We start from the raw sequence: 13188 nt of genomic DNA, 5'->3' as shown, positions 1-13188 counted from the left end.
GGGGGGGGTCGAAAAGACGAAACAACGAGAATTATGATTTGTTGAATATCGTATTTTCGGGACGTATTTTCATGTGTTTATAATCTGCCTTACATATGCTTTAAAGCATATTGTTTATCAACATTTAAAAAGGAACTATGTGGTAACTCCCAGGAGTTTTACATCGTCCTCAAAATGCATATCAATAATACCAATATGAAAGATGGTTTTGCATTTGTTTCTTTCCTACTGCAACTCATCTTTTCAATGTAAACCAACCAATCAATACTTAAGTTATATGTACCGATTTGTAGCTTGAATAAGTGTGTACGCTTCTGTTTGATATACTAGCATTATGATATGACAAAAATAGAAAAGAGAACCAGCTAGATATCTGTCGTCTGTCGAGGAAAAAAACCCCCACTTTTATACTAGTAGAATCCATTTCTTCCCAGGTTCGATCCTTTTTACACTTAATGTATCCAGGTTTGTTCCTATTAAATACACACATGATCGAGGTTCTTTACTTTATGTTATACTAGAGACGTATACAATGACATGCAATATGTCTTACATGTTATGTTACATTCCGATTAGATTCTATGTTGATAAATATCTTTTTTCAATAATTTTTCCCGACTTCGTTATTCGTCCCATTTTTGATAAAAAAAAAATCGCACAGTTTGAGAAATATTTATTTTATTTGATTATGTATTATACTTTCAAAGTGTGAAATCAACAATTGTTGACCATTATGTTAAACATTTATTTATTTTATATATCAGGTGTACAATACAGCTATGGTATTATTTTAAAAAGAATTTCGTTCTATCAATGTGAGAAGCATCCTCGATACTCCAGGACTTACGCTCACTTTCGCTGTGCAATGTGTGGGAAAGTTCGGGTGTAGTCAGGTCTCATGGACCTTTTGCTAATTAGAGTAACCGCCCCTTAGTTCAAAATGGCTACCCATAGAAGTCATTCTGCAAAAAGTGGTAAGATTTCCCGTCTTATATACTTAAACTCGTGCTTGGTTGTATTTCGACATTTCATCAGTATTTTTTCTGTTATTCTGACAGTTTGGAAGTTCATGTCATTTCATTGATTGGACAAATCAACTGTATAATCGTCGTTTCTAATGACGCTATCGAGGTTTGACTGTTTGACATTTCGATACTGAGAACTGTGTCAACTGTTCAGATCTGGGATCCGTTTTTTGGGGGCAAAGTGTATGTCCGTGTTATTGGTCACAACAATAAGCAGCTTACCTTATTACTGTTATTACCTTTTTATTACCTTCCAAATCTAATATTCCCACAATACTTACAAAAATGCGTATACATATTTACATGTGTATATCAGGTCCAGTACACGCTGCCGATTGAGCTACATAGCTATATAGCTATATTCACCTATATATTCTCATATTTCAATTTTCATTAAATTAAAGCAAAGTCGCATAAAACAATAAGGTTTATGGTAATTTTCCGATTTTTTATCATCATTATTCTTTAATAACAATAATTATATTTAATGTCTTTTGTTATCAACCTAATGATAAAATCTTTTTTTAATAGTGACTTTGTTTCGTTTTTTGTTAAAAAAGAAAATCACATGAAAATTAGGCTCAAAAGACCTATTTCAGATAGGTCAATAGAGCTATTATAGGTCTTTACAGCTATTTACATTTGTAGCTCAATCGGCAGAGTATATTGGACCTGTATATAAGGCGTTAGGTAAATTGTATGCATGTAAGGTTTTTACCATGATTACAGACAATTTTAATCACTTCTCTATCTGAGTGATTCTGAGCTTGGTTAAGTTTTGAATGTTGGTGATCAGGGGCTTCATCGGACTCAAAAATAATACAACACATATTAATAGTACATAATTGACAATGTTTATGTAACAGGAGAAAGGGAAAATGTAGCGGCCAGGCTGGGGTTCGAACCCGGGACCCTTTGAAATATAGGTGGTCGCTGATGATCGACCCACTCCAGTTCCGCTACATTCCTCCCTCCTTTTTCTATGAGTCTTTTCCCCCGAAGACACAACTATTTACAACCCAAGTTCGGGTATCCAACAAGGGTACTCCCAATGCTTGAAACAGTGGTTGGCAAGCTCGCCAATTTTGTAACAGGAGAAAGAGAAAACGTAACGGCCAGACTTGGGTTCAAACCTGGGACCCTCCAAACTCTAGACGGATGCTCTACCAATTGAGCTACCGTGTGATTGACCCAGTCCAGTTCTGCTACATATGATATGACATACATAGTAGAGTCTGGCCAGTTCAATTTTAAGTTTTTAATTCAGAATGTTATATGATTGACATTGATTGATTGATAGTTTTACGTCCGCTTCACTACCAAGTAGTTAGATTATCCAGCAGATGAATATGATTGACAGTGACATGTCCACAGCTGTACTGTTTGGGGTTTGTTCCCAGTGGTCACTACAGTTATCATATTGTTTGAGCTGTCTTTCTGAGTTGATCTTCTGGTACAGATAAAAATAACCCACAACACACGTACACATATACATATACATGGAAAGTGGTGGTGATGGGCTTATTACCAGACATGGGCTTATCACTGGAAAAATACAGTATAAGTTTTTTTTGTGCCTTTTATCATAGCTAAAGGTCTGGCTCAAGTTGTTTACAATGCGTGGGATCAAACCTGCATCTATTTACTCTTGATGGCCCAGATGTTAGTGTGTTGAGAGTCTAAATGTTGGAGGAAACTGGAATACCTGGAGAAAACCCATGTTGTCGGGCAGATAACCCAATAAATAAATAAATCATGTCCGATCAGAGAATCGAACCCTGGCCACCTTGGTGAAAGGCGAGTGCACTGTGCACTGCACCACTCAACCACCTAATGTATATTTGTACAGGTGAAATTACATGCATGTGAAATAAAATAAAATTGAAAGATCAGTAGGCCTAGGAAAGACACTGAGGAAGTCAACACTGCTGTTGTAATTTTTTTTAAATTTTTATACAGATCTCCCAGGATGCTAAAGAAATAAAACACTGTGGCTCAGAAAGATGGATGGTGAAGAGCCTGTTGCTCGCCCCAAGACTGGTAAGAGGGAGCGACCATACAGCGTGTCAAAGGATGAGGCATATGCACGCATGTTGCAGAATGAAGAGGAATCCTCATTTTTGACATCAGATGAAGAATTTGCAAGGCAACTCCAAGACGAATTGAATATGGAAGAGAGAAGAAAAATACGGGAATCGATGGGTAATCGTCCGGCCATGCGAGCCATGACCCCCATCACACAACTCTTCAGCTCCCTGGTCAGCTCCAGATGGAACAACATGGGGGAGGTAAACATTGATCACAGTCATATGCATTATTAAATCAACTTTCTGTAGATCTGATATATTTTGCATTAATTAATTTGTAAGATCAACAAGAAATTCCAATAACTTGAAAATATTTATTCAAGCAGATTTAGACAAAAATATATTTCGGAATCTGCTCCAGCGACCACCTGTATTAAATGACCCTCTGTTTTATGCAACCACTTTTCATTCCTCTATGTAATTTGAGCAATCTGTCAACTCGACTGGAAAAAACATATTATTGACCCCAAAGATTATGCTGGACGACCACATTTGACCAAATTTAGTGACCACTTTTTATGAAATCTATTAAATGATAGTTTTTAACATGAAATAGCTGTGTGACTCTAAATTTTCAACACTCACCAAGTTTGACGAAGGGCATCTTACTGATGGTTTCACCACATTCAGTGGTTGTTAAAAGTATGTTCACTTTTTATTTATGGACTGCAGCCTAAATATAAAATTGTTAAACTTTGTTTACTAGGGTACATAGGTTTTGTGAATTATCGTACCAAAAAAGCATGAAACATTAAATAAATATATAACATAATGATTGGTTAGATAAACAGTGAATCGCTCATACAACAATGTATTGTTTAATTTCCTCTTGTTTGTCTCTTGACTGGTGTTTTGTTGTGTTTATCAGGATAGTGAAAATGAAAATGAATTGGAGGAGAATGACAACAGTGATTCAGATTCTGTTGTATCAGCTGCAACAGCATCCACAGCTGGTACTGCTAGCACCACTGCGGCGGCGAGTGGGACAGATAGACGGGGATCTATGACAACGACATCACCGCGATCAGGGGCAGCAACCAGGGCAAGGAAACGGGGCACCACAAGGTCCAACAGAGGCTTACATGGAATGCGTCCCATGGAGACACAAGTGATTGAAAGGCCAGCAGCGGCAGTAGTACCAAGGGGAAGGGGCACAACACGTGGGTCAAATAGGGGTCGACAAGGTCAAATGACAAGTAGAGGTGCCACAGCAGCTGTGAGAGGGAGGCGGACCAGTGCAGATAATGAGTCGGGAGAAACCAGGATCACTGGGAATAGAAGGTCTATACCAAGGACCATGGACCCTACAGGTCAGTGAAAGGGGAACATCAGGTCAGTGAGTGTGAAACACAGGTCAGGGAGTGGGAAACACAGGTCAGTAGTCGGGGAAACACAGGTCAGTGGTCAGGGAAACAGGTCAGTGAGTGGGACACACAGGTAAGTCAGTGGGAAACACAGGTCAGTGAGTGGGGAATACAGGTGAGTCAGTGGGGAACACAGGTCAGAGGTCGGGGAAACACAGGTTAGTCAGTGGGAAACACAGGTAAGTCAGTGGGAAACACAGGTCAGTCTGTGGGAAACACAGGTCAGTCAGTGGGAAATACAGGTCAGTCAGTGGGAAACACAGGTCAGTCATTGGGAAACCCAGGTCAGTCAGTGGGGAATACAGGTGAGCCAGTGGGAAACACAGGTGAGTCAGTGGGGAAAACAGGTCAGTCAGTGGGAAACACAGGTCAGTTAGTGGCGAATCCAGGCCAGTCCGTGGGAAACACATGTCAGTCAGTGGGAAACACAGGTCAGTCATTGGGAAACACAGGTCAGTCAGTGGGGAATCCAAGTCAGTCAGTGGGAAACACCGGTCAGTCATTGGGAAACACAGGTCAGTCAGTGGGGAATCCAGGTAAGTCAGTGGGAAACACAGGTCAGTGAGTGGGGAATCCAGGTGAGTCAGTGGGGACCACAGGTCAGAGGTCGGGGAAACACAGGTTAGTCCGTGGGAAACACAGGTCAGTCAGTGGGGAAAACAGGTCAGTCAGTGGGAAACACCGCTCAGTCAGTGGGAAACACAGGTCAGTCAGTGGGAAATACAGGTCAGTCAGTGGGAAACACAGGTCAGTTAGTGGCGAATCCAGGCCAGTCCGTGGGAAACACATGTCAGTCAGTGGGAAACACAGGTCAGTCATTGGGAAACCCAGGTCAGTCAGTGGGGAATACAGGTGAGTCAGTGGGGAGCACAGGTCAGAGGTCGGGGAAACACAGGTTAGGCCGGGGGAAACACAGGTAAGTCAGTGGGCAACACAGGTCAGTCAGTGGGAAACACAGGTGAGTCGGTGGGGAATACAGGACAGTCAGTGGGAAACACAGGTCAGTCTGTGGGGAATATAGGTAAGTCAGTGGGAAACACAGGTCAGTGAGTGGGGAATCCAGGTGAGTCAGTGGGGACCACAGGTCAGAGGTCGGGGAAACACAGGTTAGTCTGTGGGAAACACAGGTAAGTCAGTGGGAAACACAGGTAAGTCAGTGGGGAATACAGGTCAGTCAGTGGGGAATACAGGTCAGTCAGTGGGGAATACAGGTCAGTCAGTGGGAAATACAGGTGAGTCAGTGGGGAATACAGATGAGCCAGTGGGGAATACAGATGAGTCAGTGGGGAATAGAGATGAGCCAGTGGGGAATACAGATGAGTCAGTGGGAAATACAGATGAGCCAGTGGGGAATACAGGTGAGCCAGTGGGAAATACAGATGAGTCAGTGGGAAACACAGATGAGTCAGTGGGAAACACAGGTGAGTCAGTGGTGAATACAGGTCAGTCAGTGGGAAACACAGGTGAGTCAGTGGTGAATACAGGTCAGTCAGTGGGAAACACAGGTAAGTCAGTGGGAACCACAGGTCAGTCTGTGGGGAATACAGGTAAGTCAGCGGGAAACACAGGTCAGTCAGTGGGAAACACAGGTGAGTCAGTGGGAAATACAGGTCAGTCAGTGGGAAACACAGGTGAGTCGGTGGGGAATACAGGACAGTCAGTGGGAAACACAGGTCAGTCTGTGGGGAATACAGGTAAGTCAGTGGGAAACACAGGTCAGTCTGTGGGGAATATAGGTAAGTCAGTGGGAAACACAGGTCAGTCTGTGGGAAACACAGGTCAGTCAGTGGGAAACACAGGTCAGTCAGTGGGGAATACAGGTGAGCCAGTGGGGAATACAGATGAGCCAGCAGGGAATACAGGTGAGCCAGTGGGGAATACAGGTGAGCCAGTGGGGAATACATGTCAGTCAGTGGGAAACACAAGTCAGAAAGGAAGTTATATTGAACAATACAATGTATATTAATTTTAGTGAGCTTTGCATGACTAAATTAACAAATCCAATAAATTATGATATATCATTGAATTTATCATCATGATTATGGAGGTCACACCAGGATCAAATTCATTTACATATTATTGGCATTGTTTTTTTCTGCGTCTTACATATACCAATCCCAGATTTCTGTTTATTTACATGTTATTTTACATACTTAAAGGTGTATGTTTTCGTTTCTAGCTCCTCCTTTATCCCTTGCCATCAATCAGCCAGAGCTTCCAGATGGAGAGATGGAGCCAGAAATACTTATACTAGACAGGAGTGCATCTGATGATCCAGATAACAGATATGTACACATAATGGTAGGTAAAGTATTAATATAGGACAACAGGAACTCTTCAACTCCAAGACAACATGGACTTAAATTGTGATAATTTCTACATACTGCCTCACACAGGTTCATTTTATTTGTAATTTTAATTATTGAAAGATTAACATCAGAGTAATAATTAAAAAAAAATATATACAAAATTGATCATGATATCTTTTATGTAAGTGGAAGTTAGGACATTGTTAGCCAGAGTAAGAGAAAATCACTTAAGGCAGTATGCTACCTTACTTCTTTCAGGAACAGTTATACTCTGAGATGCCTAGAATATGATATATAGCTGGTACTGTTCGTGAGGGATTTAATTTTGCTATATTCACCCTATTCAATCTGGATTTTTCTCTAAATCAAACAGAGAATTTGGTTCCTACACTGATTATGTATGAAAGTACACTTTCTTTAAAGCATTGAAAAATAAAAGCCTTGTTTTGTATGGCAGAGGGACCCCATGCTCCTGCTGCTGCTCCTAATGGGGAGGGCACCACACATGATGGTTCCGGATGACATAGACGCCAATGATTATGAGGTAAATATTTCTAATAGAATTGTGTTTACAAAACTCTTTTGAGATTAAAAGCAATGGTACTTTTGCATTGATAACTTTCATTTTGTCTAACGACTGTAATGTTTTAAGCCAATGTTTTATTGGTTGATATTTCCTCTTTAAAAGTTTCAAATATTTTACATAAGAAGTGTGTCATAATGAATATTTTTTCAACAATACATTTATAAACATATGTCCAATTTATACATGAAAAGTATCAACATAAATAAAGTACCTTTCAAAAATTTGCATTAGTACAGGTATAAATATATGATATTGCTTTGTGAAAATTTTGTGAAATGTCACGTGAAGGTGCCAGACAGATCGGACAAGATAGAAAAATCTAGAACAGGGTATCGCGTGGGATATCCGTCTGAGGTGCAAGAATAAAGGTTCTGTTTAAATGGTAATTTATCTGCTGTTCATCAACATACATTTATCATGGTTTATGTTGTGTTGTAGTCCCTCTGGCAGCTAGCTGAAGAACTTGGGGAGGTGAAGAATCGTGGGCTAGGGGACAAGGACCTGAGGTCCCTGCCTTGTAAGCAGTACAACAAACGAACAAAGGTTTCTAGGGACGGGGAACACCTGGGGGAGTGTCGGGTGTGCCTCAACGCCTACACAGCAGGCGACAGTGTCTGTACACTTCCCTGTCAGGGCAAACATGAGTTCCACGAAAAGTGTGTCAAAGAGTGGCTAAAGGTAGGTTCTCACCCAATTTTAGATTTTTGAGAGGCTTTTTAGGCCTTGTCTGCTAATACAAGTTTTGTGACTGACTGACTTTGAAAGCCCTAGCTGTTTATGCTGACTCTAGGTTTACAGAAATTTGACTTGAACTTCTGTAAGGCATTGTCTTTTTGCTTACACTACACACAAGTTTGTGGGAGACTTGTTTTGAAGCCCAAGTTTATGGTAACTCAAGGTTTATAAAAATGCTTACTATATTTTGGGCATTTGTCTGTTAACTACAAGCTTATGACAATATTTGATTGTTTGATTTGAGGCTCTGTCTATGATATATATAGTTAAGGTTTGTGAAATGTGTTATACCGGGTAAATATATTTTTGACCCCTTCTTCTTCTTACGCCAGAATTATGATAGAACTATAAATATGTTTTTTTGTCTTGTATGCAAAATCATGGTTTCTGATAGGCTTGTCTGATTTGGAGTTATTGCTTTGTTTAGGTTTATGAAATGCCTGATACTGTAAGTCCATTTTCTAACCCCTGTATTTCAGAAACCAAATGTGAAGGTCCAGGTCATTATTACTATTCATAGAAAGTTGTCAAAAAAGGACACTAATTTGCATGGGATTGTGGGCATTCATGTCTTACAAAAATCAAAGTTTTCTTTGTAACTGTTAATCTGATGATCCTGATAGCTTCGTAACTGTTAAGTTGTTGATCCTGATAGCTGTGTAACTGTTAAGTTGTTGATCCTGATAGCTTACTTGTAACTGTTAAGTTGTTGATCCTGATAGCTTACTTGTAACTGTTAAGTTGTTGATCCTGATAGCTTACTTGTAACTGTTAAGTTGTTGATCCTGATAGCTTACTTGTAACTGTTAAGTTGTTGATCCTGATAGCTTACTTGTAACTGTTAAGTTGTTGATCCTGATAGCTTTGTAACTGTTAAGTTGTTGATCCTGATAGCTTTGTAACTGTTATGTTGTTGTTGATCCTGATAGCTTACTTGTAACTGTTAAGTTGTTGATCCTGATAACTTACTTGTAACTATTAAGTTGTTGAACCTGATAGCTTACACTGATCTTGTTGTCTCCTTTGAATATTTTTTTGAGGACACAATTTTCTTTTCCTTGCTGAGGTGTTCAAATATTCCTGATGTTTCATATCAAAATCAAGCTTCTTTTTAGCTGGGAATGAAATGAAGGTGACTGGTTGAATGAGATTCGACCTTATGATTTATCTTAGTGTTTGCTAACATGAGCAATTTACGATAATGCTGTCAACACCACAATCAGATTCAATGCCATGCTTGTTTCTTTCTAGCGAAACGCCTCCTGTCCTATTTGTCGATTTGAGCTGAAGAAGAGTTAGCGTTGGGGACAAGGATTGCAAAATGGACATTTGCTCTGTTGCTGTCAACACAGAAAAAAGTATTTGTTACTAGGTTTGCCAAAATTTAGAAATGATTTTGAAGTGAGTCCATTGAAATTAATGAGTTGTCTATTGTTAATAGTAAATACTGGTACATGTAAATGTATGTAAACATTTTTTTTTTTCAGAATCTGATGATCTTTTACGTGAGCTATTGGGTATACACTGTTTGTACATTCCTGCATGTAGTTTACATTTTTAATGTCACTTTATCATAAACTCGGGATTGTATAAATTGTAATAATATACATTTAAATGAATTTTGGAAGAGTGACATCACAAATACATAGGATAAGGGCATGACTGTTTGTGCTTTCATTTTATTTTACATCATTACTGATTTACTCAATATGATCATGCATGAGCTGGTTGAGAATATGATAAAAATAATCTCAAACTAGGTTTCAATTTAATCAGACTTTTATGAAAATTACTGAAGCTTGTTTTATAAAATTCGTATAAAATGGAGACTTGTCATTATCAACTACATAAACTTTCGTTAGGAATTTTATTATAAGAGTTATATAGTTTGGTATCAGAGTGATTTTAAGGGTGCTATATTTGACCTTAGCCCCTTTAACACTGATTAAATTCAAATTACCCTGATTAGCATGAAGTGTATGATACAGGTCTATCGGAGCATATCTATTATAATTAAAAGTCGAAACTGTAGGTTTGATATATTATTTTGAAAAAAATCGTATCTAGCCTTACAGTTACTGTGAAATTTTTAATTTTCGTGGGGTTTTTCATTTTGTTGATTTTGTGGGTAATTTTCATCCACAAATTCATAGGTCTACATAGTAATTACAAGTTTGATGTTAAGTAATTCTCTGTTTGAGTGGGTATTTGTAATCCACAAATTTATACATACCCATAAAATGATGTTTTATTTGGAAACCACGACATTTAGGCCCCATGAAAATATCTGATTTCACAGTACTGTGGTAGGTTTGTATCAAAGTGAGTAGCATTATGAATCATTGCTGTGGGTGTTATTTTTACACTGTATACAATGTAATTTAAGGGTATTTTGTATGTACCAGTGTTTGTAACAAAGTATTTAATATATATGTAATAATCTAATCTGTTGTGTTCATGTGTAATATGATGTAAGTTATATAGTATATGTTATCATTGGTATATTTGTTATTTTAAAATGCTTCATTTATTATGTGAAAGCATTCCTCTTTATGATTAAGGTATTATTAAATTTTCCCTTTTTGTGATATCTACTCAAGAAGATGAAAATGTTGATTGTAAAATGTATTTTTGTAAAACTAATTCCATGCCTCAGACCAATAAGATTTCCTTGCATTACTGATTTTTTTTTTAAAATCTTTACTTCAATAAATATCATTTGATTTACCTTGTATGATTTTTGGTGACTTTTATAAAAAAAAAACAACATTTTTCCGTCCATGATTAGTATCAAGTACAGTTGTGTATATTATTAAATGAATTCTATTAAATTATATATATATTCAGTATTGATTACATACCTAGTATAATCTTGCTAAAATGAATGTTTTATTGATTTTGATACATATTGATACATACCTAATATAATGTGTCTAAAAGTGAATGCTTTATTGATTTCTTTAGTAGATCCTCCATCCATGCTTTACCCTCTCTATGCAGGGTGATGGTTGTGATATGGTAGATGGTTTAGTTTGATATTTCAATACTACATCAAGTTAGAGATATTTTGTGATGACTTTCTTCTTTGAAACGGTTAGATACCCATGCTTTTAAGACTTAAGGATCCCTGTCCCACTGCACTGTGGTGTCTATAACATTCTCAAGTCCAGGGTTCAAATTCCAGTCTGGCCCCCACAGAATATTTTACACTCATGAGAAGTTTGTTGATTATATTTTGTTCTTTCATAAAAGTCCCGCAAGGTATACGTTTCTTTTCAAAAATGATTTATCAAATCTATAGTCATGCCGGAAAAAACATTTTCAATGGCATATTTTCAATTTTTGACATTGGTAGGGGGACCCTTAAGTCTTCTCAACAGCAAAGGTTATAGTAAAACAGAGTATGTTTTATCATACAGTCTATACAGGTAGCTATTGGGTTATAGGCATGTTATACAATAAAACCTGTTTAATCTGACCATTGCATATTCTAACATCTTGTCCAATCTGACATCAAGATGTTATCCTCTTTCTAATGAAAATTTCGTAAAATAATACCTGTGTATTCTGACATCCTGTTAATAATTAGATAAATACGTCCAACAGGGTGTCATTCAACCTCGATATCCAGGGGTTACGCTTACTTTCGCTCTCTACACCCCTAGAATATGTCATAGCAAAATTGAAGGCCCAGTGTGCAGCACCTTGTGGATGAGACGAGAAGATTTGTTTGGTCCTTTGATGTACATCAACGGAATCTCGCGGTCGCGTAACGGTAAACAATGACAGGCTTTGAAGTCGGGCGTCGCTCCTTTGTAATCTTCAAAGGACAAGTATCAGCCTAGTGATTGGTCATTTTTTTTTACCTGACACCAATCAAACAGCTAGCTGGTGCCTTCAATTTCGCTATGCCATATTCCAGGGGTGTAGAGAGCGAAAGTGAGCGTAGCCCCTGGATATCGAGGATAGGTGTCATATAAGACAGGTTTTGCAGCATGTCCCAGGTAAAAATTCCACTTTGCTTATTTGTATTAGTGTTTGTGCTATAATTAATGATACTGAAAAAAAAATAGTAAGGGAAATAATGAAATAAAATCATTGCATATTGTAGATCTGAAAATTCACCTACAACTGTTATCTGATAGAGGTAATGTTTATTTCATGTCATCCATATATCTCCTTTATTTATTCCACATATCATTATCAAGTATCATTTTTAACATTAAAATTCTGTTATTACTATCATCTTTAATGAAAAAAGTAATCTATTTTTCTACAGCTGTTTGTGAAGTTTTCTTATGAGTTTATATAATGTCTGTGATTGATTTTTGTTTTGTTTTTATATTCACACAACACATTATTTTATATGTACATTGTACCTATATTTATATAGCTGTACACAATGGTTTTTGTGTATAGAACTGTTACATGAAGAATAAACATATGTTGCTGTGTTAAAACTATTTTGTAATTATTTCCATACATACACCCATGCACATCCAAATGGCCTAATGACGTTTACCCATGTTTCCTTATGCATACTTGCCAACTCTCCTTATTCAGGAAGAAGACTACCCGGTTTTGGACCTTTAACGTTAGCATGACCAACCAGTGAATTTGCTAAACTTTTCCTGTATTCTAAGATTTAATAATTTCATCTGAAAGAACAACTCAAAAGATATAATTTAAAAGGGTTATTTTTGTCTCTAGGGGCCATACACATAAATTTGAGCACATGGAATCTCCCCTATGGAAATTTCAAAAGGCTGGCAATATGTTTATGTCTCTGCATTCTGTCTGCAATCATTTCCTGTATTTACAATGTACTCTGAATTATAAAATGTATTCTCTCCACAATTTCTATTCCATATTTGTTTCTAGAAATAAAACTGGAAATCTAAGTCCGACATTCTGCTACCACTAGCCCTCCATCAATGGGTAGGGTCGCTGGTTCGAGACCTACGTAGGGCAGTCGCCAGGTACTTGCCGTTGGTCGATGGTTTTTCTCCGGGAACTCCAGGCTTTCCTCCATCATCAAAACCTGGCACGTTAATAGGACGTAAAACCAAACCTCCCCGCTCC

The 13188-nt window shown here is 37.8% G+C and overlaps 1 protein-coding gene across 1 annotated transcript; it reads left to right on the top strand.

Annotated features, from left to right (window-relative positions):
• Positions 1-936: 936 nt before the first annotated feature.
• Positions 937-11801, top strand: LOC110442343. Its single transcript, XM_021485902.1, has 7 exons — positions 937-974; positions 2985-3313; positions 3981-4422; positions 6656-6777; positions 7243-7329; positions 7810-8049; positions 9358-11801. Exons 2-7 carry the CDS (start codon positions 3029-3031, stop codon positions 9403-9405), a joined length of 1224 nt encoding a protein of 407 aa, XP_021341577.1. The 5' UTR covers positions 937-974; positions 2985-3028; the 3' UTR covers positions 9406-11801.
• Positions 11802-13188: the final 1387 nt, after the last annotated feature.

This window comes from Mizuhopecten yessoensis, unplaced genomic scaffold (assembly GCF_002113885.1).
Source record: "Mizuhopecten yessoensis strain PY_sf001 unplaced genomic scaffold, ASM211388v2 scaffold1883, whole genome shotgun sequence".
NCBI lineage: Eukaryota > Metazoa > Mollusca > Bivalvia > Pectinida > Pectinidae > Mizuhopecten > Mizuhopecten yessoensis.
This window is presented reverse-complemented; position numbering and strand designations above follow the sequence as displayed.